Source organism: Vipera ursinii (assembly GCF_947247035.1).
Source record: "Vipera ursinii genome assembly, chromosome: 3".
In the NCBI taxonomy this organism is placed as follows: Eukaryota; Metazoa; Chordata; class Lepidosauria; order Squamata; family Viperidae; genus Vipera; species Vipera ursinii.
Genome location: NC_139516.1, coordinates 43,298,015 through 43,321,791, shown reverse-complemented (window position 1 = coordinate 43,321,791; position 23,777 = coordinate 43,298,015). Strand labels below are relative to the sequence as shown.

Sequence of the window (23,777 nt, the reverse complement as noted above, 5' to 3'; positions counted from 1 at the left end):
TGGTGGGGGTGGGGTTTGGCGCTGATCTACAACCTGGTTGCATCCATCAAAGCCAGAACGCACTTCGCCTAAGATCCACTGGAAACAGCAAGGAGCTGCCTTGCCACCTCTGCCCCACCCCGAGTGTGTGCACAGCAGATGGCCAGCGCCGGCATCCTGGATGAAGTCAGCATGCGTGACAAGACAGCAGGGACACTGGACTCTGCTTGCACATGCACACAGGGGGCGGGGTGGGGCTGCCCCATGGATTTAACGCTGAGCGCGTTCTGTCTTTGTTGGATGCAATCAGGTTGTAGATCAGCACCTGGTCAGCCTGGGCTGGGCTGAGGTGCAGCAGGCCAGTCCTTCGCTCTTTTCAAGCAGGTCCCCGGGCCAGCTGGAACCACATGTCGGGCCGCATCCGGCCCGTGGGCCTTGTGTTTGACATGTCTGCTGTAAAGGATCACCATATCAGAAACTATCAGGAAGTAAATGCTGGGGTTGGTGTAAAAACTACATTATTTGAACCATTTTTTTTCTCCTGCCCTGCCCCATCCAGTAACCCATTTGGTATGGTGGAACATGCTCTCCTATTATTGCTAGAGTAAAATACAGCTGCTGGCCCAGTTGTATTTTACAGTGTCCTTCACATCAAGGAACATTATGTCTGGCCTTCTTAAATTCTGCACTTTGCTACCATATTTATACAGTATATTGATCTGAGTACAATGATAGCTCTGTTTTTCCCCTTTCATGGATGAGGACAGTCTTCCCCAATCTTATCGTTCTCTCTAGTGTTGCAATTATATCTGATAATTCCCAGCCAGCATGTGATTTAATAAGCTTATCAAGATCAGCATAGAATCTGAATGCATATCAAAAGGTCCATAGATAATATATTAATTGTTACTGCTTCCTTAAAGGTAAATTCCACTGCACACATATACACACAGAGGGAAGGGGGGTACAATATTATCCTTTAGGATAGACTGAGATACATTTTTGGGGACTGCACTTAATATTCTCTAGGAGAAGAGCTGTAGTAGACAGTTGCAGTATGAATTGGTATAAAGAGTTAGGGGTACATAATCAAGAGCAGGATATTTTTTGCTTAAGATGGCAGGAAATGTCACTCAGTTTTCCCAGTTGTGGCCCTGGGAAGCCCTGATCTTCAAAAAAGATTGAGAGAAACATCTGGCACTGGATATTAATGTGCCCACATCTGTTTTATGAGAAATTTGATGTATTCAGAATGTTGATGCATTATTCAGTCCTTCATGATTCTTTCATTTCAGAAAATTACACAAGTATTATTTATCACACAATGTATTACTTTAGGAATACAAAAACATTTTTATTAAAGGTTTCTGCTGATTTAAAAAGATTCTTATTCATGAATTTACTTAAGACATTAATTTCATATACATTTGCAAGATGCAGTCCTGTTTTCTTTTGCAAAGAAAAAACCTCACGTCAGACTAGATTCGCAAAAGATATTCAGTTAAAATGTATTTTGATTAATGTGGATAAGATGTTATGTAAACCAACCAGTGTAGTTTGTAAATTTCGATATATAAGTTAACATGATGGATCAACCCAGCTCAGTGCACTTTATTCAATAAATCATGCTGAACCCATTGTTTAAACATAGCCCCAACCTGTGACCTATGACACAGCATTTTGAGTTTGAAGTTCTCAGGATTTATTTCATCTAATTTACTTGATGAGAAAAGACAAAATCAACATAGCTCTTGATGCTGAGAACTGACACATTTAAACAGCTCTTCTCCAGGGGACCTCAAGGAATTTGTGTTTATAGATAAAACTCATAATCTTGATTGCATTTCACATGGGAAACAAAAAAAAGAGACAGAAAACTTGATTTTGCTGCTCAAAAGAAGATAAGAAAGGGAATAGGCTTAGATTCCTTTACTCTGTAAGCTTCTTAAAGGGCAGCTGGAGCCAATCCCACTTGGTTATTCCCCCGATCAAAGACAGAGTAGTATTGGCCAATAAAAACATCTCCCAAAATCCAGAGTGGACCAGGTGTTGTGTCTATATCTAAACCTTGGAAGCCACTGGTGCACATGCTCATCCCATCACTAATGGCCTATATGGGAAAGAGGATATGTAGGCATGAAATCAATTAATATTGAATTATGACAATCATGTTCAGATTTCTTTGCCAGCATTTACCCACACACAAAAGCAGTTTTAACCACAGAAACTTTAAATGCTAGAAGTTAACATCCTTATATCTGAAGGATGACCTTGTTGGGAAAGAGAGAGAGAGTCTTGGTGGAGCAGTGGGCTAATGCCTCCTTAAGTAACACCAGCTGCCTGCAATTAGTGCAGGTTCGAGTCCCACCAGGCTCAAGGTTGACTCAGCCTTCCATCCTTCCGAGGTAGGTAAAATGAGGACCCAGATTGTTGGGGGCAATAAGCTGACTTTGTAATAATGCCGCTTGGGGGGCAGCGAAAGCCCTAATAGGCAGGCATATACATAGAATGAAGGCTATTGCTAAGCACATTTGATTTGTGCTTAGATTGTAAGCCGCCCTGAGTGTTCGGAGAAGGGCGGGATATAAATGGGATTTAAAAAAAAAAGATTGTTGAAGAACCTTCATGGCTCAACTAAGGACTGAGATAGAAGGAAGAAGGCAATGACGACACTGAGCCTTAGTTTATGACATTACTTTCACTAAAATATATTTAGTACAACAAAAATAGCATTATAATTTAAAATAATTCCCTACTCTAAAAAAGAAGTAAAACCTGAAAGGTACATGTAAGACAGGGGTCTTCAGACTTGGCCCTTTTATGACTTGTGGACTTCAACTCCCAGAATTCCTCAGCCTGGCTGAGGAATTCTGGGAGTTGAAGTCCACAAGTCATAAAAAGGCCAAGTTTGAAGACCCCTGATGTAAGATTTATATAGATGCCTCCAAGTCAGTATTATATTGCATTTGTGTATGTGTATATTCTTTATTATCTTTGTATATATGTCTTCTAAGATCCACGCAACAGGTTGTAGCATGCTTTATTGTGCTGGAAAGCATCATCTCCTCTCCCAAGGAGAAAATAGGTTGCAAAAAAGAAAAGGAAAAAGGCCCCAAATTTGTGAATGCTAAATGTATAAATGAAAATTTAGAAATAATTGTTTAAATGAAAATGTTAGACTTCACAGCTGAATCACTTGACCTAATCTTTCTGATTAGCCTCAATTTATTGAGATAACTGGAGAATTCAGAGACTGGGCACCTTTTTATATCATTGTTGTTTATTCTAATGAGACTTGTAGGGAGGTGGAAGCTTGGGTAACTCCTTCTTAAATGTTTCCTTGCTCCATAAATTGACTTATAAAGATCAAGTAAGCTTCCCCCTACTTTTTATTACACTTTAGCTTTTAAGTTAGACACAAAATTAATAAAGATTTTGGTCTAGTATGAATGCTAGTGTCCCCCCACCTTTATGGACAAACAAGACCATCATTGTGGTAAATATTCTTTTCCTCACAGTATTTTTTTCAACAGCAACAGAGCTTGTCAAACACATACGGTATGCCTGCCTGCCTGCCTCCCTCCCTCCCTTCTCCTTCCTTCCTTTCTTGTTCCCTCCCTCCCTTCCTTCCCAGTAAATGAAGGGAATGAAGGAAATCTGTCATTTCCTCATTCTTTAGTTTTACTATTTTTATTTATATCCCAGTTTTATGATTTTTATAAACATCTCAAGGGGGCAAATATAGCCTATTTTCTCCACAATGACAACCTTATAAGTGAATTGGGCTGAGAAAGAGAATCAGTGGTCCAAAGTAACCCAGCCAGTTTTCATGCCTAAGGCAAGACTAGAACTTATTGTCTCCCAGTTTCTAGCGTGGTACCTTAACCACTACTCCAAACTGTTTCATTTTTATTGTTGTTATTATTTTCTGTTTATTGTAATGATGATTAAAAGACATAAATAGCTGGCTAATTCTCATTAAGCAACCTTACTATATAGTACATAATTAAAAAGTCTGCTTTGGCCTTTTTTAGCTTGTCTTTTCTGAATCTCAGGGGGAAAAAACTCAATTGAGCATCTGAATGGAAAAACTCTTACTAATACATCAGTGTTCTTTCCCCATGTCCCATTATCCAAAGCAAAATTACAGATAATACCCCATGCTTCCTAAGAATGACATATGTTTTGCCATGCTGCACAGAAGGAAATGAGGGATAGCACTTACTATGAGAGTATAAGCATCCGGAGTAAGAGGATAAGAGTTTCCATTGATTGTGAAAGTGACAAGAGGCATCACATTGAGATTCTTGCATTCCACAGCATACTGTAAACAATTGGTATATGTTTGCAATAGTGAAAATCCAATATTTCAATTTAAAAAAGTCCTAGATAATAAGCTGGGCAATATCTATTTTTCACTGATGTCTTCAAGTATACTAAAACATTGAGCCAGGCTTCAGCCCAAAAATACTGTAGGTAAGATATGATAAGGATTAGGTATTCCTTTACTTCTGCTTCATTCAATCTATCTCCATCCAAATGCTGCTTTTTATTTAAGGAAATTGAAGGTTGCTTGTGTGTTTAATATGCTAATACACAGTCTCATAGTGGTTAAAAAGACTGATTGGTTGAGATGAAAGAAGGATACAGGGCTAATTCCCCTACCTCTTTGCTCCATACATTGCCTGCCTTTCACACTTTTTTTGCCCCATTGTAGTGCCATTTCTCACTCTCTGGATAATAATAATAATAATAATAATAATAATAATAATAATAATAATAATAATAATAATAATAGTAGTAGTAGTAGTAGTAGTAGTAATAGTAGTAGTAGTAGTAGTAATAGTAGTTGGAAGGGACCTTGGAGGTCATCTAGTCCAACCCCCTGCTCAGGCATGAAACCCTATACCATCTCAGACAAATGGCTGTCCAGTCTCTTCTTAAAAATTTCCAGTGTTAGAGCATTCACAACTTCTGCAGGCAGGTTGTTCCACTGATTAATTCTTCTAATTGTCAGAAAGTTTCTCCTTAGTTCTAGGTTGCTTCTCTCTTTGGTTAGTTTCCATCCATTGATTCTTGTCCTGCCTTCAGGCTTTTTGGAAAATAGCTTGACTCCCTCTTCTTTGTGGCAGCCCCTGAGATATGGGAACCCTGCTGTCATGTCACCCCTCACCCTTCTGTTCATTAAACTAGACATACCCAATTCCAGCAACCATTCCTTGTATGTTTTAGCCTCCAGTCCACTTCTCTGCACTCCTTCTAGAGTCTCTACATCCTTTTTACATCATGGTGACCAAAACTGGATGCAGTATTCCAACTGTGGCCTTACCAACCCATTGTAAAGTGATATTAAGACTTCACGTGATCTTGATTCTATCCCTGTATTAATGCAGTCTAGCACAGTGTTGGCTTTTTTGGCAGCTGCAGCACATTGCTGGCTCATATTTAAGTGATTGTCCACTAGGACTCCAAGATCCCTCTCACAGTCACTAATATTGAGCAAGGTACCCCCTAAACTATACCTGTGCATTTGGATTATCTTGCCTAAATGAAGAAACTTACTTTTTTCACCATTGAATTTCATTTTGTTAGATAGTGCCCTATGTTCAAGTCTGTCAAGATCCTTCTGTATCTTAAGCTTGTCTTCTGGAGTGTTGACTATTATTGGGTAGCTTCACCAATTGTCTTAGTGGGTCTCCCTGTCAGAATATCTATGCGGTACCTAATGGGCTGCCAACTCTCAAAAGTTATATGACTTTGGGGGAGAAAGACAGTTGCTTCAGAAGCTAAATCAGGAGATGAACTGGCCTAAATTCACTGCTTCTCCTAAGCCTCCCCTTAAAGCATTTGTTTCACCTTTTGCCAAATGGGAGCGTAAATTTTCTTTAAAGTTCAAAGAACTGGAATGTAATGAAAATGAAAGAAACAAAAAGAGGAAATGAAAGAGTGAACTAGGATTGTAAAGAAATAATTTTAGCTTTAAATTTATTCTAGATTAGCACCAGGATTAGGATGCTGTTAACTGATTTCCAAGTTGGGACTTACCTCACCATCTATAAATTCTGCCCCAATTAATGTTTGCATTTGCTTTATGTCTTCAGAAGGGCCTGTGATGAGAGATGTTCCTGTGTCCACTATAGCCTGACATCCATTTGCACAAAATGCAACTTTTCCACCAACCTGGATACTGAAAAGAAAATGGAAATAAACTTGGGAGGGGCAGGTTTTGGTGGTAATGCCTCTCCAAGATATTTACAGTGGTAACTTTTCTTACACATGATTATAGGTTGACTTGAACCTGACACTGTTTTAATGTCTACCAGTTTATTTATTTATTTATTATTTAAATTTATATACCGCCCTATTCCCGTAGGACTCAGGGCGGTTTACAGGGAGAATTAAAATACATAACATACAAAATTAAAATCAGTTAAAACTATGATTAAATTACAGTCCCTGAAGTTAAACTAAAACCCAATAAATTAATTAGTTAAAACCCCTCTGTCTGGGCCAAACAGCTCGAAGAACCAGGTTTTCAAGTCCCGGTGAAATGAGCGAAGGTCGGGGGCAGTCCTGAGTTCCGTGGGAAGTTGGTTCCATAGGGCCGGCGCGCCCACAGAGAACGCCCTTCCCCTGGGAATAGCCTGCCGGCATTCCTTAACCGGCGGTACCCTGAGAAGACCCTCCCTGTGGGAGTGCACAGGACGATGGGAAGTTGATGCCGGCAGCAGGTGTTCCCTTAAATAATCCGGACCCAAGCCATTTAGAGCTTTATAGGTCATTACCAGCACCTTGAATCTCACCCGGAGGGCAACCAGAAGCCAATGCAGCTCACGGAGAAGGGGTGTTACACGGGAGTATCGGGAAACTCCTATAACAACTCACGCGGCTGCATTCTGCACCAGTTGAAGCCTCCGAGTGGTCCTCAAGGGCAGCCCCATGTAGAGAGTGTTGCAGTAGTCTAGCTGGGAGGTCACGAGCACATGGGTGACTGTGAGTAGGGCATCTCAGTACAGATAGGGCCACAACTGGCGCACCAGATGAAGCTGGGCAAAAGCCCCCCTGGTCACGGCTCCTATATGGTCTTCAAAATTGAGCCGTGAATCCAAGAGGACGCCCAAGTTGCAAACCCTATAGATGGGGGGTAACACCTCACCCCCCATCATTAATGGTGGAATGACCTGGTTAACCCGAGATGCCGGTATGCACAGCCACTCAGTCTTGGCAGGATTGAGACGAAGACTGTTTCTCCCCATCCAAACCCGGACCGCCTCCAGGCAACAGGACATCACGTTGAGTGCATCACTGGGTTGGTTCAGGGTGGAAAGAAAAAGTTGGGTATCATCAGCATACTGATGATACCCCACCCCAAAACCTCGAATGAGCTCGCCCAACGGTTTCATGTAGATGTTGAACAGGAGGGGAGAGAGGACTGACCCCTGAGGGACTCCACAAATGAGAGACCTCGGGGCGGACCTCTGCCCTCCCATCAACCCCGACTGTGAGCGGCCCAGGAGGTAGGAGGAGAACCACCGTAAAACAGTACCACCACTCCCGACCCCCTGAGATGCCGCAGTAGGATACCATGGTCGATGGTATTGAAAGCCGCTGAGAGGTCTAAAAGGACTAGGACAGAGGAATATCCCCTGTCCCGATCCTGCCAGAGATCATTCACCAGTGCAACCAATGCCGTCTCCGTGCTGTACCCGGGCCTGAAACCTGATTGGTACGGGTCAAGATAATCAGTTTCCTCCAGGAACAGAGGAAGCTGATGCGCCACCACACTCTCAACAACCTTTGCCAAAAAGCGAAGGTTGGAGACCGGACAGTAGTTATTTAAAATAGCCGGGTCCAGGGCAGGCTTCTTGAGGAGGGGTCTCACCAACGCCTCCTTCAAGGCAGCGGGAAAGATACCCTCCTTCAAAGAAGCAGATATTACTGCCTGGAACCAGACTCGTGTCTCCTCCCAAGCCGCATAAACCAGCCAGGAGGGGCACAGGTCCAGTAAACAAGTGGTGGAGCTCAGTCTCCTCATGATCCTGTCCACGTCATCAGGGGAAACAGGGTCGAACTCAGTCCAGATAACATGCTCAAGACCGCTTGATTCCTCCATGTCAGACTCTGCCCAGTCAGAGTCCAAACCGGTCCGGATCTGAGCGATTTTGTCCACCAGATGATGACTAAACTCCTCAGCCCATCCCTGTAAGGGTTCCTCCCTCGTCTCCCAATTAAGGAGAGAGCGAGTCACCCTAAACAGGGCGGCTAGGCAATTATCTGTGGACGCGATGAGGGCAGCAAAGTAATTAGACTTCGCCATCCTCATCGCAGCGTGGTAAGACCTTGTGAAGGCTCTTAGTCGCAATCGGTCAGATTCAGACTGGGTGGATCTCCAACCGCTCTCTAGACCCCATCTCCGACGCTTCATCTCCCAGAGCTCCACAGAAAACCATGGGGCCCAACGGGATCTGTGCCGGGTCTGGGGTTGTAAGGGTACAACACGGTCGAGTGTCTTGGTGGCCGCCCTTTCCCAGGCATCCACCAAGGCATCGACCGGGCTGTGAGTGAGGGAGATAGGTAAGGACCCAAGCACCATCTGGGACCGTTCTGGGTCCATTAGGCGCCTGGGACGGAACCACCTGGTTGGTTCCACAGTCCGGCGGCGGGGGGTGACACAACGGTTCCTCTTTGCAAAGATCTGTGGTAGAGATGTGCAGTGATAGAGATTAGTAGATTTTTAAATGTTAAGTGAACAACATTTCTGGTTGTACCAAGGGAGAAGAATATCTTTGTCTCCTAAAATGAGATTACTTAGTTAAGAAAGACACACTTGGAATTTTGGCATCTCACAAAGTTATTTTGTTTGCCTCTAGCTGAGACTATAATGCCCCTTCAGGAATCTCCATATTTTTTCTTGACACATGGATAGTGTAAAGTAACCTTATCTGGTTTGCAAAAATTGCAACAAGATGCAAAAAAATGCTATATTTAATATAGTAAATCTAGTACTAAATTACTATCTAATTGTCTGGAAGTTTACCTACTGTTGTGGGTCTAAAAGCAAATATTTCTTCATTCTGCAACTTCTTAGGCAAGAACTGCAGTCAATCAACAAGAGTTATCTTGCACATTTGATGTAACTGAGGCCTTCTATAAAGATATTGAAAGTTTAGGATTTATGGTTGCTGATCTCAAACTTTCCTAGGACTTTTGGTATCAAGGAAGCAAAGCTCAGTAGATAGGAAAAGATTTGGAGGTTTAGATTCTGTCCATAAAGCAGGAATTCTTCCACAATGACAGCAACTGAATTTGAAATTTTTCTCAAACCTCATGTGTGACTTGGAATTTTACAAACTAGAAACTTAGAGAATATTCAAAGCATTGCTACTTTGCTTTTCAATATAAAAAGATGTGAAGGGAAGGATGGGGGGGGTGAATAGACAAGTAATAGATGGAATTTCTTTTATCCACAAGGAATTATTTACAACATTTGGAGAATTGGTGAATACTTTTATAAAAACATCTGTTACAGACAATGATATAATTAATATACATAATCACCTAAACCAACTTCCTGGCTTTTAAAATAGTGAAAAATAGCTCTCTAACTCAAAGGATAAATATATATCATATCCAGCTAAATAGTTAAAAGATGATTACAGCTCATTGTAACAGTGAAAGGTTGGGATTTATGAAACAGATGTGGTGCTTCTATGCAAGATTGACAAGTCTGAGCCCTAAATGCGCAATTACCCTGAATTCTAGTATTCATGAGAGATAGAAAAGTAGCTATTATCTCAGAGAATCCCCCCCCTTACTTCCAAACAAGATACGTACTTATCCACTTGGATCTGCCAGTATCCCTGCTTAGTGACCGGAATCCAGCTAAGGTTTCCACTGAAATAGGTCTCATCATAGCCACCAAAAATCAGTTCCCCTCCCATAGAAGAATAAGGGTTTCTGAGGAGAGAAAGAAGAAATAATTACATTGACACGAGCCTTTTCTTTGTGTTTTTTCTATTACATAGTCATTCTTTTCAAAATTCTAAACCATAATTGATGCCCCCGCATTTTCTAACATTCCACATTTTCCAGGCTTCTCACATCAGTCCTCTGGGCTGTCTCTGGATCATGCCTGGACATTGGACACAATGATGAATGGAATATTGACTGAGTCCAAGAAAGGAAAGTACACGAATATAACTATTCTTTCCAATACTAAACAAAAATAATAGCTCGCTTTGGAATCTGGTCCCAGTTCCAAAAATAAGACATTCACCAATTTATAGGGAAAGAGAAAACCTTCCCTTTTCCTGCTAAAGAAGTGGTTTTTTGTTTTTTTTAAATAGCCAATCATATGGTTTCCTTTGGTATTGGCTTTTATTGATTACAAGTAAAGCAGGTGCTAATCTGGAAGGAAAACTTTCTACAGTATTGGGAGGAAGAGTCAACTTTTTATACACTACCTGTCCATGTAAACTGAGAATATTGGTAAGTCCACCAGGTTTTGGGCCATCATATTATCAAATACAGGGGTGACACCATCCACAGCCAAGGATGGATAGGCCAGACCAAGTATCCCATCAAATTCTGCATCCAGAAAGGTGTTACCAGGTTCAGAGACACTTTCTGCAAACTGTTGATTTACTATGGTGAGTCCTTCAACCTGAAAACAGAAATCCTAGATATTAATTTTAATCTGTGTCAAGAAACTAGTCACTGTAATGGGCCATAGAATTCTTTTAACAGAGAAAGCCTTTCTTCCTTCTTTCCTTTCCTTTCCTCCTTTCCTTTCCTTTCCTTTCCTTTCCTTTCCTTTCCTTTCCTTTCCTTTCCTTTCCTTTCCTTTCCTTTCCTTTCCTTTCCTTTCCTTTCCTTTCCTTTCCTTTCCTTTCCTTTCCTTTCCTTTCCTTTCCTTTCCTTCCTTCCTTCCTTCCTTCCTTCCTTCCTTCCTTCCTTCTCCCCTCTCCCCCGCCCCCCTCCATCAAAAAAAGACTGGAATTGGTGTTTCATTGTGGAGACTTTGGACAGCTAATGCTACTTTAAATAAATTGCACCAAGTCTGATGCAACATATTCTGATTCAAGGTCAGGTTGAATTATATATTCAAGATATAAGGCAGACATGTCAAACACAAGGCCCATGAAGTGGTTTCATGTGGCCCACGAAGCCATCCTGGAAACAGTGAGGGAACGGCCCCCGCTGCCTTGGCCCTGGCCCAAAGACCCTCCTTCTGCCAGAGACCCTCAGATCTGTGCCACTCCTGCCCAGGCCCCCATAGGCACCCTTGATGCGAACGATGTAGAGCTGGCCATGCCCACCCAGTAGGCCATATGCACTCTAGCCACGCCCACCCAGACCATACCCACCCGGCCCCCTGAGGGCAACCGCAATGCTGATGCAGCCCTCAATGAAATTGAGTTTGACACCCCTGATATAAGGCCTTTCCCCACCATAGAGATGAAGTGTTCTTCATCCATCCTAAAACTGCCCAAAAATCATACTCATGTTGAGAAAGATTGTTCTAGAAGCAAGGAAGAACACATAAGGACTAGACAATACCATTCAGATAGCACTTTCCATGATGGGATTGGGCCAGGTTTCCCCTGCAGCTCCATGCATATCTTAAAAATCTGCACCAAGTCATTGTGCTCCTCTGTGGGGCCACAGGAGGAAAAAGGGAAGTCCAATTGCTCAAATACTATAGAAGATATATTTCATTAGAGTTCTCCTAATGAATCTTTTGAACACACATAGAAAATGAAAGCAAAGCCTATTAATACTGTAATCATTTGTAACCTGGCTCCTTGATGGCATGCCACCAAAAATACCTTATGGACCATTTTTATAATGTGCTGGTCATTTTCCCTGAAAGGACATTTGAAGCTATAATGAACAGTGGTTTGGAACTCAGTGATAAATACAGATACTGTAGCCTCTACAGGCAGGATAACGCCTTACCATATCAGAATAATTGGCTAAATGATAAAACATCAAATTCTTTTTAAGTGAATAGGATCTTTCACTTACAGTCACTTGATCCATTCCAATTATTCCTGTCAAGCTACCAGTGCCATAGTGAATGGAAAAAGAAGTACCCACTTCAGTGTAGGTGCTGGACTTTGATGGCTGAAATCTGGAGTGTTCAACTGTAATTGAAAAATAAAAATAAAAAGGGAACCTCAATGCTTGTATCTCTGACCTTATTGGGCTATGGACTTTTGCAATCCAGCCCTGTGCATATTTATTCAAGTACAATATATACAAGATTACAGCCTTATGAATCCACACAGCTGTATACAGTGAATGAACTCTATCGAATGGACTTTATTTTAAAATAAAGCAATATGAATGTGCTGCTTGTACCTTCAGCACAAGACAGTCATTTTGCACATGAGAGTTGCCAATGATTCAGTAATGAAAATATATTTATAATTGCAACTATGGTTATCTAAGTTATACAAGCACTCCTTATTTCACATATATATATTCTCAAAAATAAGTTGTTGATAGAGAATACTTATGGAAAAATGTGCAAAGAACAACAACCTTGAATTGCCATTCATGTTGTTTTATCTTTTATAGTAAACCTTCTGAAAAAACATACTTAATATTGTGCTACTAAATTATTACAAGCCGTCATTCACCCAATTACTTTACTTCTTTTTTCATAACATAACTGTAGGAGATGACCAGGCTGAGCTCGAGGGAGGGGTCAAAAGCATCATCAGTCATGAGTCCCTTCACACCCACAAGACATCTAAGTCCAGCCTACCCTGAATTCCTGTGACTCTTTTTTTTGTATATGTTTTATTGGTATTTTTTAACATAACATAAAATCATTCAGTAATTTGTAAACAGTATGTTGTCTGGGTAACATTTATAAGACAATCTTTAACAATTGATTTCTATAATCTATATTCCATATGTTAATTTCATTAGATTTCCCCTTTCCCCAAAGTATCTTTCTTTGCAAAACATTAGATTAAGACAATTCTCATTATTTTGATTAACAACAATTAAGTATATAGTTTTTCCAATAATCCTATTTGTCATTTTAGTTGCCTTATCGTAAATCCTGTTACCGTGCTTATTTCAGCTTATTTCTCCCCCCAAATCCTAAATATTTTTACTAGTGACAATTTTTTCAACAATTAACTACATTTACATTGGTGGATTTAATTCTTATTTTTTTCCATATAAGCCCTCTCATACTTTTATAATTCTTAATCAATAAGTAAAAAAGTAGAAAGAGAAAGGAAAAGGAGAGACAAAAAAGAGGGGGAAAAGAAAGAAAAAAGACAAAAAAGACAAAAGCACTGAGATACAAAAAATAACATATAACTTAAAATATGTATCCCTCCTAATTTAATATATATTTATTCCCTCAATTTCTTATTCTTTTTGACCATAGCTGAGAATGTATTTAATTTATTTAAACTTTAAGCATTCCATTCAGTAGTTCTAATCATCTAATCCTTTAACTCTCATTCAAAATACTTTTTTATGCTTTTCTTATCGTCACATTTAAATAACTAAAACATTTGCTTTATTTAAATCATTTAATTTTTTTTTACAGAATGGAAAAGAAAAAAAACATATTGTATTAATTTTAAAAAATCATCTAAGAGTAATATATTTCAAAGTTTTTCCATTTCTTTAGCTATATTCAAACAAATGTTTCTTATTGCATTTGTTAATAAAAAGAAGAGAAAAAAACATCTCTCTAAGAGTAATATATTCCAAAGCTTTTCCATTTTTAGCCATATTCAAACAAATGTTTCTTTTTTAAGTATTCTCTCTGATAAGTCCCATCATCTATTTTCTTAATTTCCATTTTAATCTTTTTTCTCTGGCCATTGCCTTTCTTAATCAGTATGTTTTGCTGCATCATTCGTTTCCCTGTAAAGTATTTTTTCTCATTCTTTTCCTTATCTTCAAAGTTGCTTGGACATGTTGAAATATTTCCATTTGAATTAAATCATAATTTTTTATTTTATACGGTTCCATCTTTAAGTCTCTATCCTCAGAATTATGTTCAGTCATCTCTACTGTATTTTCCTGGGAAATTTCTTGGAGTGAAATTAAGTTGGAGATAAGTTGATTCATACTGTCAGGGTTGTTCTGTATTTCTTTGTAATTTAAAATCATTGTCCTTTGAAATTGTTGCCGCTTATCATATGTTTCCTTTTGTGCAGTATTCATTGCTTCAGATTTGTTACTCTCACTTTGTTTACACAGCTGCATTTTCTAAGAACTTTGAGGGTCAGAGAAAAAAAGAATCCTCATCCACCAGTAGGTGTCAGCGTTTGCTCATTTTTCAGGTCTTTCTAGTCTTTTCTCTCTCTTTAAAGGGTAAGTTTCACCACTTCCAGTAATCAAAAGGAGGGAGTAAAATCCCCCTCCTTTCTTTTTTCCGGAGATCTCTTTTTTTTGGGACTTTCTTCTTCAGGAAAATAGGTAGGATAGAGAAAATCAATATTCTTACCCAGATTCAAGCATGCTGTTTTAAATCCGCTTAGTTTAAAAGCTTATGACTTCCGTTGTCTCCAACTATGACTGGACATGGAGTTAGCTAGCCTTTTCTTCTGTTGGTTTCTGGGAGGCTTCTCCTGGACTGTTTGGGGAGACCGCCATCTCTCCTAAGTCCCTGGGATTTCCTTCCTTCATTCCACCCCTTCAGGGTGGGTTCTGGACCCTTAGGGTCCCCAACAAAAAGAAATTTCAGCCGAAGAGTTTGGCATTCCGAAACTTCAGACTGCTCGTTGGAAAACAGGAACCGGAAGTCTGAATTCCTGTGACTCTTATCTATCACCATCAGATTCTTGCAGAAAGCTTAAGCTTGCAATACATTTTTATACTCATTTGAATTGCCTGGATCTTCTGTTCCTTGGCGCTTGACAAAAACTTTTATTTTCCTGAATGCAATCTTATTTTAGATTTAACATGGTAAAACAGCAAGATTTCATTTCTGTTTTGCAGATTACAGATGGACAAAATGTTAAGAATACTACAGCGTACTACAAGTCCAACAGAATGGCTATATATTACACTTCTACTCAATAACTGGATTTTCAGTATTGCACGTAGCAAATGTGCTATGCAATTGTTGTTATGTGTTTACCAAGGAAAATCAAATGACAGCAAATTGCTGTACATTTGGATTTATTGGAAGTATGAACAACATTTACTACTCTGAATAGTGCTAGTTCTACAAGTACCTCTAACATAAACAATGTTAACAGTTTTCATACAGCATAATTTAAAGTAATTTTCTTAAGGTTTCTGCCATGTGCAAATCAATGTTTGGCATCTACAAAACCCAACAGGCTTCTCTATAGATTTTATTAGTGTATATACCTTTAAATAGAGCAAGCATCAAAATGATATTTTTAAAAATCATGCCTTCCTTTCCCCTTGCCCAATGCTCACCACAAGCCTTGCTGACACAATAAACAGATGGTACCCAGAGGTTGGAGGAACCAGTGTCAAACAGTATATTAAAACTCTGTGGAGGGTTTCCAATGGAGATCTGTCCAAAGTATTCCACCTGCCAGAACAGGAAAACAAAGAAGTGTTTCTATTTCATATACTGGAATGGAGAAGCACTTATTAGACCTACATAAAGTGGAACTTTTTTCCAAACCTGAGGGGAATCTTGTCAAATGCTCCAACACTGGAAATTTTTAAGAAGAGATTGGACAACCATTTGTCCGAAATAGTCTAGGGTTTCCTGTCTCAGCAGGAGGTTGGACTAGGACCTCCAAGTTCCCTTCCAACTATTATTATTATTATTATTATTATTATTATTATTATTATTATTATTATTATTATTATTTATTATTATTATTATTATTATCATCATCATCATCATCATCATCATCATTTTACAGTCAGTATTTCTATTATGCCAAGGAATTGTTGTTTGCATAAATGGATCAAGAGTTTAAATGGGATTTTAATTTAGTGGAATTTTGGGGGCAGCTTACTCATAATCCAGTTGTACACCTGCATTTTTAATTTTAATCTCGAGCATTTAAATTGCAACATTTTCTTGATAAAAATCTGTGTTTATTTTCCCACTTAAGGTATCTACTATTTTCCTATCAGTATGCTCCTGGATATACCCTTATTTGAGGAACAAGATTATTATATAAATCTAAAATCTAGAAGAATAAAAAAGAGTGATTTATTAGAAAGAAAAAAGCTGGCTCATTCTTCTGTCTTTCCATCACAAGCATGCAGTAAAAAGGGAGAATTCAGATAAGCGTAAAATGGAAAAAAAAATTTTTGGAGTAGATTGCAGTGTATTCCACAAATGACAGCTGTCATAGGCCGCTCCACGTGGCCGCACTGACAGCTGTCAAAGGAAACGTGCACGCGCAGTCACACTCCCCGAGCTGTCAAAGCCGCTCCACGCGGCCGCTCTGACAGCTGTCAAAAGCTGCGCATGCGCTCCAGCAACCGTGAGCTGTCAAACAGCAGCAGCCGCGAACCGTCAAAGCGACGGCAGCTGCGAAGCTGTCAAAGTGACGCATGCGCCTAGACCACACACACTGACAGGCGCTAGCTGTCAAAAATGCCGGCTGGATTATCCGGGCACGCGGCTGCTAGGGCAGCCAGCTGTCAGGATTCCCCAGCACCAATGTGCATGTGCTATCACGGGGGAAATGTCAAAAGCTGCCAGCTGATTATTGGTACAGGGCCCCCTCGGCGGGAAAACACCCGTCCCTGATTTGTTGACTTGTTTGACAGTTGCCTATATAAAGGCTGTTTGTACCGTTCTGCCTTGTCCGGGCTAAGTTAATAAATCCTTGAACGGAAGCCATCGCCTCTCTCGTCTTTGCCTCAGATAAACTACCTGGTGACGAGGATGGGATTGCGGTACAACTAGCTGAAGTCATGGCCTAGAGGTGAAGTCGTCCCAGTCAAATCGCTGAAGTCACGAGCTAAGTCACTGACTGGGGCAGGCAAACTCTCCTAGTGCCACAGTACCGCTAACCCAGCATGGCTAATCTCGGGCATGTGAGAGAGTTCGATGTCCGCCACCCGGAAGGCTGGGAGTCGCATTGGGGCCAAGTCGAGGGGTACCTCGTCGTGAATAAAATCACCGAGGACCGCCATAAGGCCGCCGCGCTCCTATGCCTCAGTGGGCCGGTGGTATACGACATCACCGTTGGACTCTGTAGCCCGGACCCGGTCGCCACGGTGCCCTATGCTGAGCTCACAGATCGCCTCAGCAAACACTTCATGCCTAGGCGGTCAGAGCTGTACTGGTGGCTCTACTTTGCTCGCCGTCAACAGCAACCCGGAGAACCTTCCACCACCTTCATCGCTGGAGTCCGGCACGCCGCTCGGAAATGCCATTTCCCAGACCTGGAGGACCGAATACGAGACCAAGTCATCACCGGCCTCCAGAACAAGCGCCTGCAGAGGAAACTTGTGGCGAGACCCACAATGGACCTTGCAGAGCTCACGTTAGAGATAATGGCATATGAGGACAGCCACCGTGAAGACCCCCCGGCGTTCGGCGACAACCCCGGTGCATCAGTCCACCAGGCTCGGGAGATCGACCAAGGGCCTCCAGAGCCCGGCGCCGGAGTTGACGCAATCCTCTCCCGATTCAATCGAATGGTTGCCGGTCGAGAAGGAAACTGTGGGCAGAACAGACCAGCAACCCCCAGCATGAAAAAACCTCAGACCGGCAACAGGGCAAAGTGTGCAAGCTGCGGCGGGGGCCATGCCAGGGCCACATGTCACTTTAGGAACGCGAAGTGTCACGGTTGTGGGAAGACCGGCCACATCCGCTCTGCATGCCGCAGTCAAAACTGGGAGACCCTCCACGAGCTTGACGAGATCCCCGCAGGTAGGACCAACTTCCCCTGCCCTCCCCAGGGGTCTGTAGGTTCTGTATTCTCCCTAACTAAAACCTCTGCCACACACCTCATCCGTGCAAAGGTCAGGGCCTGGGTCAAGATTCAGGGAGTCCCCTGCGAGATGGAGGTCGACTCTGGGTCCTCCGTCTCCATCCTGTCATGGGACACGCTCCAAAAAATAGCAACCAAATCCAAATGCCGTATCCCCATGCAACCCTCAAAGGTCCTGCTGGTGGATTTCCAGGGCGCCCCCATAGATTTAAAAGGACAGGCCAACCTAAAGGTCGAATTCAAAAAATTTAAAGGGAGTCTAGTAGCACAAATAACCGAGCACGCCCGGACCAGCCTCATCAGACTGGACTGGTTTGAGGCATTAGGCATTCGCCTTGAAGGGACAAACTGCATCCAACCCCAGTCATTAGAAAACATCTGCAAAAATTTTGCAGATGTATTCGACGGCTCACTAGGCAAATACAACGGCCCGCCCATCGACCTCAAGCTCAAACCCAAGCTGGGACCGATTAGAATCAAGGCTAGAAAAGTCCCCTTTGCGTTAAAGCAAAAAATAGACAAAGAGTTAGATCGCTTAGTCGCTTTAGGAGTCCTGGAGCCCACTGACAGCGGAACTTGGGAAACCCCCATTGTGATGCCTGTCAAACCCAACGGAGACGTGAGAATCTGCGCAGATTACAAAGCCACTCTTAACTGCGCATTGAACCCTCACGCGTACCCCGTCCCCTCTGTTAGAGACGTTCTTTCAGAAATTGGCTCCGGCTCCGTTTTCGCAAAACTAGATTTGGCACATGCCTTCCTGCAACTCCCTGTCACCAGAGAGACCGCAGACGCCCAAACTATAGTCACACACCGCGGGGCGTTCAAAGTAAACCGCCTCCAATTCGGCATATCCGTGGCACCTGGAATATTCCAGGAAGTCATGGAACGCACCCTTAAAGGCATCCCCGGAGTATGCCCATACTTCGATGACGTGCTCATCGCGGGCGACTCCACTCACATGTTGGCAACCAGACTGCACGAGGTCCTCAGCAGATTCCGGGCAGCCGGATTAAAGCTAAAACGGGAAAAATGTTCTATCGGGGTACCCTCCACAGATTTCCTTGGCTACAGGATAGACAGCAAAGGCATTCACCCCATCAATTCAAAAATCCAGGCCATTAAGGCTGCCCCTGCCCCCAAAAACAAAACTGATCTCCAGGCATTCCTAGAGCTCCTAAATTTTTACCATGCTTTCCTACCAGGCAAAGCCACAATAGCAGAGCCGCTCCATAGATTGCTAGACAAAGGAGCCCCTTGGCAATGGACCACCACACATAACGACAGTTTTATTAAGCTAAAACAACTACTGTCCAGCGATACCACCATATCTCACTACAACGAGACCAAACCCCTATGCATCGCTTGCTTATGGAATCGGGGCAGTCCTAAGCCACTCCTTAAACAATGGCACCCAAGCCCCAATAGCGTATTACTCTAGGACCCTCTCAAGGGCCGAACGCAACTACGCTCAAATCGATAAAGAAGCACAGGCCATAGTAGCAGGAATTAAGAAATTCCACGATTATCTATATGGCAGACCCTTCACCATCTACACAGATCACAAACCCCTCCTGGGGATATTCACATGGGACCGTCAAACGCCCCAAGTTTTGTCCCCTCGCATGCTGCGGTGGACCACATTTCTATCCGCATATTCCTACCAGCTAATCTATAAGCCTGGCAAAGAGATGTCCCATGCAGACGGTCTCCGCAGACTTCCCCTGCCACAAATAGACCCGGACCCAGCCCCAGCAGGCCGTATACTAGCCATACAGGAGCTCTCTGAATGCCCAGTGACAGCCAGGGACATCGCCTCCGCCACCAGCAGGGATCCAATGCTCAGCAGAATCCTGTCCTGGGCATCATCAGGTTGGCAGTCTACCTGCCCAAGCCCCTCCATCCAACCTTATTTTACGAAACGCCACGAGCTCACCACCCATTTAGGCTGCATTCTATGGGGATGCAGAGTGATAGTCCCTCCCTGCCACAGACCCAGGGTCCTCCAGACCCTACACAAGGGTCACCCTGGCGTCACAAAGATGAAAGCTTTGGCACGCAGTTACGTATGGTGGCCTTCAATTGACAGGGACATCGAGGAACACGTAGCCGGCTGCTACCTCTGCCAGCAAACCAGACCAGCGCCTCCCCATGCTCCCATACACAAATGGGAAACCACGAAAAACCCCTGGTCTCGAATCCACCTCGATTTCGCTGGCCCCTTCCAGGGACAAACCTTTCTAATCATAGTAGATAGCTATTCCAAGTGGTTGGAGGTTCTCCCGGTTTGCAGCACCACCACAAGTGCCACCATTCAAGCTTTAAGGGGGGTTTTCACGACCCACGGTCTTCCTGACGTAATTATCACTGACAACGGGCCTCAATTTACCTCCTGTGATTTTCAGATCTTCACGACGAGCAATTGTATTAGACACGCGACATCGGCCCCTTTTCACCCGTCGAGTAATGGCCTCGCAGAGGTCATGGTGAAGACCACTAAAGACTCCCTCCGCAGGCTCGTCACTGGAGACTGGCACCTCCGACTCGCCCGATTCCTCCTCGCTCACCACACCACACCTGTGTCCACCACCGGGAAATCCACCACCGAACTCCGATGGGGTCGCCGGCTGGTGACTCGTCTCGACAGACTCCACCCAGACAGGCCTGCAGCGGAAAAACCCGATGCTCCGCCATCAAGAATATTCAATCAAGGACAAAATGTCTGGGCCCGCAGTTATGGGGGAAGGGATAAATGGAACCAGGGGGTGGTCCTCGATCAGACCGGCCCCCTGTTTTACACCATCAACGTCGGCGGAGGGCTCACCCTTCGGAGACATGCAGACCAACTACGACCCAGGGCACCCACCAATACCCCGCCAGAACCGACCACCGAAGTCCCCGACCCTCACAGCACCAATCACCCTGCAAATGCCCAAACACCCCCCGATCTTCAAACCGTAACCCCCGAGGAGACTCCCGCGACAGACGAGTAACCACCGCTCCGCAGATCCACAAGACCCAAACGACCCCCTGCATACCTGACAGATTTCGAGTGGGCCGGTAGCACGCCAACACGTTCAACCACAAGTTAAAGAACTGTTCTAAGTTACACTGTTTAATTTCAAGGGGGGGAAAGGGGTGCAGTGTATTCCACAAATGACAGCTGTCATAGGCCACTCCACGTGGCCGCACTGACAGCTGTCAAAGGAAACGTGCACGCGCAGTCACACTCCCCGAGCTGTCAAAGCCGCTCCACGCGGCCGTTCTGACAGCTGTCAAAAGCCGCACATGCGCTCCAGCAACTGTGAGCTGTCAAACAGCAGCAGTTGCGAACTGTCAAAGCGGCGGCAGCCGCGAAGCTGTCAAAGTGACGCATGCGCCTAGACCGCACACACTGACAGGCGCTAGCTGTCAAAAATGCCGGCTGGATTATCTGGGCGCCCGGCTGCTAGGGCAGCCAGCTGACAGGATTCCCCAGCCCCAATGCGCATGCGCTATCACTAGGGAAATGTCAAAAGCTGCCAGCTGATTATTGGTACAGGGTCCCCTCGGCGGGAAAACACCCGTCCCTGATTTGTTGACTTGTTTGACAGTTGCCTATATAAAGGCTGTTTGTACCGTTCTGCCTTGTCCAGGCTAAGTTAATAAATCCTTGAACCGAAGCCATTGCCTCTCTCATCTTTGCCTCAGATAAACTATAGATATAAACACTCTGCAGGCATTCAGACATATCTGAAAAGGTGAGAAGTAGTAGGACATGGATGTGAATGGAAATCTGGTCCTATCCTTCCACATTGTTCATTCCAGTTGTCTAAGGCTTGCATGGAACAAAATTATGTCTGTTCAATTCAACCCATTCACAGACTTTCCCATCATCAGAGACCAATTTCTCTAGGTGTAAGTACGTTCAGCTTGGTTTTAACTCTCCAGCAGATTTTGAAGCAGACTGTGAAAGGTTTTTGACACATTTAGTTCTTAGGGCGGATCTGTGTATTTGTATTACACACCAATTTTCTTTTAATCCACTTTCAGAGTTGGCTAAGAGGAAATAATATTGGGAGGTGATGGAGTGTGAAATAGGGCAGTTCATTTCATGTTCGCAGAAGTGCTAAATTGTCAGTTTCCACTTATATTCAACTTATATGTTTGCAAATGTAGCCAAACATTTCATAGTCCTCTTAAGCATCAAGTGAAAACTTTGATACCACTGAAATATCTGATGAGTAAGTGGGAAAGATGGGGCAATATCTTTTCTTTTTCGCTTGTAGGACAGATATATACATTCATGGCATTGGCTCTGGACTTTAGCACAGTTACAATGCCAAGCAGTGCATTAGAGCACATAAGTATAGAGACATAGGCCATGTTTACAAATCTTTAAGGCAACTATATCTTTTCCCCAGATAATAATGTTTCATACCAGTAAAATGTATGAATTTTTTATAATGCATACATATAAACTAAGCCGAGCCCTTTCAACATTGCCATTGCATTTCTCAGTGGCCTCATAATATATAATAAACCAGGAATATGTGGCAGACTGTCAAATAACTCCTGGATTTTTATGCAGTGTTGTTAGCACAGGATAAGAGTTTAATAAAATTAAATTCTGTCATTGAAAAAAAAATGTGACATTTGTCTTCTTTATAAGCTAACATATTTCTGCCTCTCTCCCCTCCCCACCCCCTAGTTTCATTCATGCTTAACTTACATCAAGATAGTTAAAGAGGGGTTCATTGGCTTCTTGGAAGGCTGAGCAGTCTTGAGTGTACTGTGTCATGTCTACCTTGTATTTCTTCCAAAACTGAGTCAATTGCCCACGTTCCCTCAATTTTTGCCGCAAAGATCGGTGTCTTTTCAGGGTAACTCTGGAGAGGAGGGAAGGAGCTATATGCTTAATGCTGATGAACAGAAATAAGAAAATCTGAAAAGCATTTTATTCTAGTACAGGCAGTAGTAGAATTCCACTGAGGTTAGGGTTTTTTATGTGTTATTTACAGGAATTTGGAACAGAATGTACAGTACATCAGGATGGATTTGTAATATTTTGAAGAGAGTAAAATGATACCCATAGTTGTTTTGGGGCCTCTCCCCTTCTTACAATTAATATGTCTTGTTAATGTCTCGTAAATTTATCTAAATGCATTACTGATTATTCACAAAACATTGCTGATGTGTTTCTGCTAATACTGGAACTGTGCTGTACTTGTAGAAAGTTAAAGAAGTTTCAAGGGACTGCTATCCCAGTGCAGCTTTGTAACTGTAATTTCTAATATTAAATAAGAAAAATGGGGGGCGGGTGGTGCAGAGGAAGAAAGAAATGAGCTTACCTTTGTAATCCACTAGTCATCCAAATGTAAAACGCTAAAAAGATCAACCATTTCATTTTGGCAGCGGAGGACTTCTGCTCTCCTTGACTTATAGGAACTGGACAAAGGTTTTGTCCTTATAGCCACTAATCAGCCTAGCCACTGAGAGATAAAATCCCAGGAGAAAATGTACAGTGTGAAAGCCACACCACTTAATGTCAATATGGCACTTTTAGAAAAGAAATTAGTCACTGCACATGTTCACCTTTCCAGTGATCAGAGATTAAACAGTTCTTTCACGGTGAAACAGGAAGTGATTGGAGGAATTTATTGGAGGTGACGAAAAGAAAGATGTAGATGTTCTTCATTTCATAGAATGTGTTTTCAATAGGACTCACTTTGGAGGTTTTTTTTCTTTATGGAACAGAATACAACCCTTTTGTTCTAAAGCTCATTCAAAAGTATATTGATAGAGGAAAATTATGCAGTTCGTGCTCAAAAGACCCAGATCTTAAGAAAAGAGTGGTGAATATTAAGTTGTTTCCATACATAATAATATTTTTGT

The 23,777-nt window shown here is 42.6% G+C and overlaps 1 protein-coding gene across 1 annotated transcript; it reads right to left on the bottom strand.

Moving 5' to 3' along the window:
- Positions 1–1,924: 1,924 nt before the first annotated feature.
- CTSE (cathepsin E) lies at positions 1,925–22,767 on the bottom strand (the record flags this gene model as incomplete). Its single annotated transcript, XM_083357493.1, has 8 exons — positions 22,615–22,767; positions 15,409–15,526; positions 12,007–12,125; positions 10,443–10,642; positions 9,814–9,936; positions 6,025–6,166; positions 4,205–4,303; positions 1,925–2,089 (listed from the first exon to the last, which is right to left on the bottom strand). The coding sequence occupies exons 1-8, from the start codon at positions 22,681–22,683 to the stop codon at positions 1,925–1,927; spliced, it is 1,035 nt and encodes a 344-aa protein (XP_083213619.1). The 5' UTR covers positions 22,684–22,767.
- Positions 22,768–23,777: the final 1,010 nt, after the last annotated feature.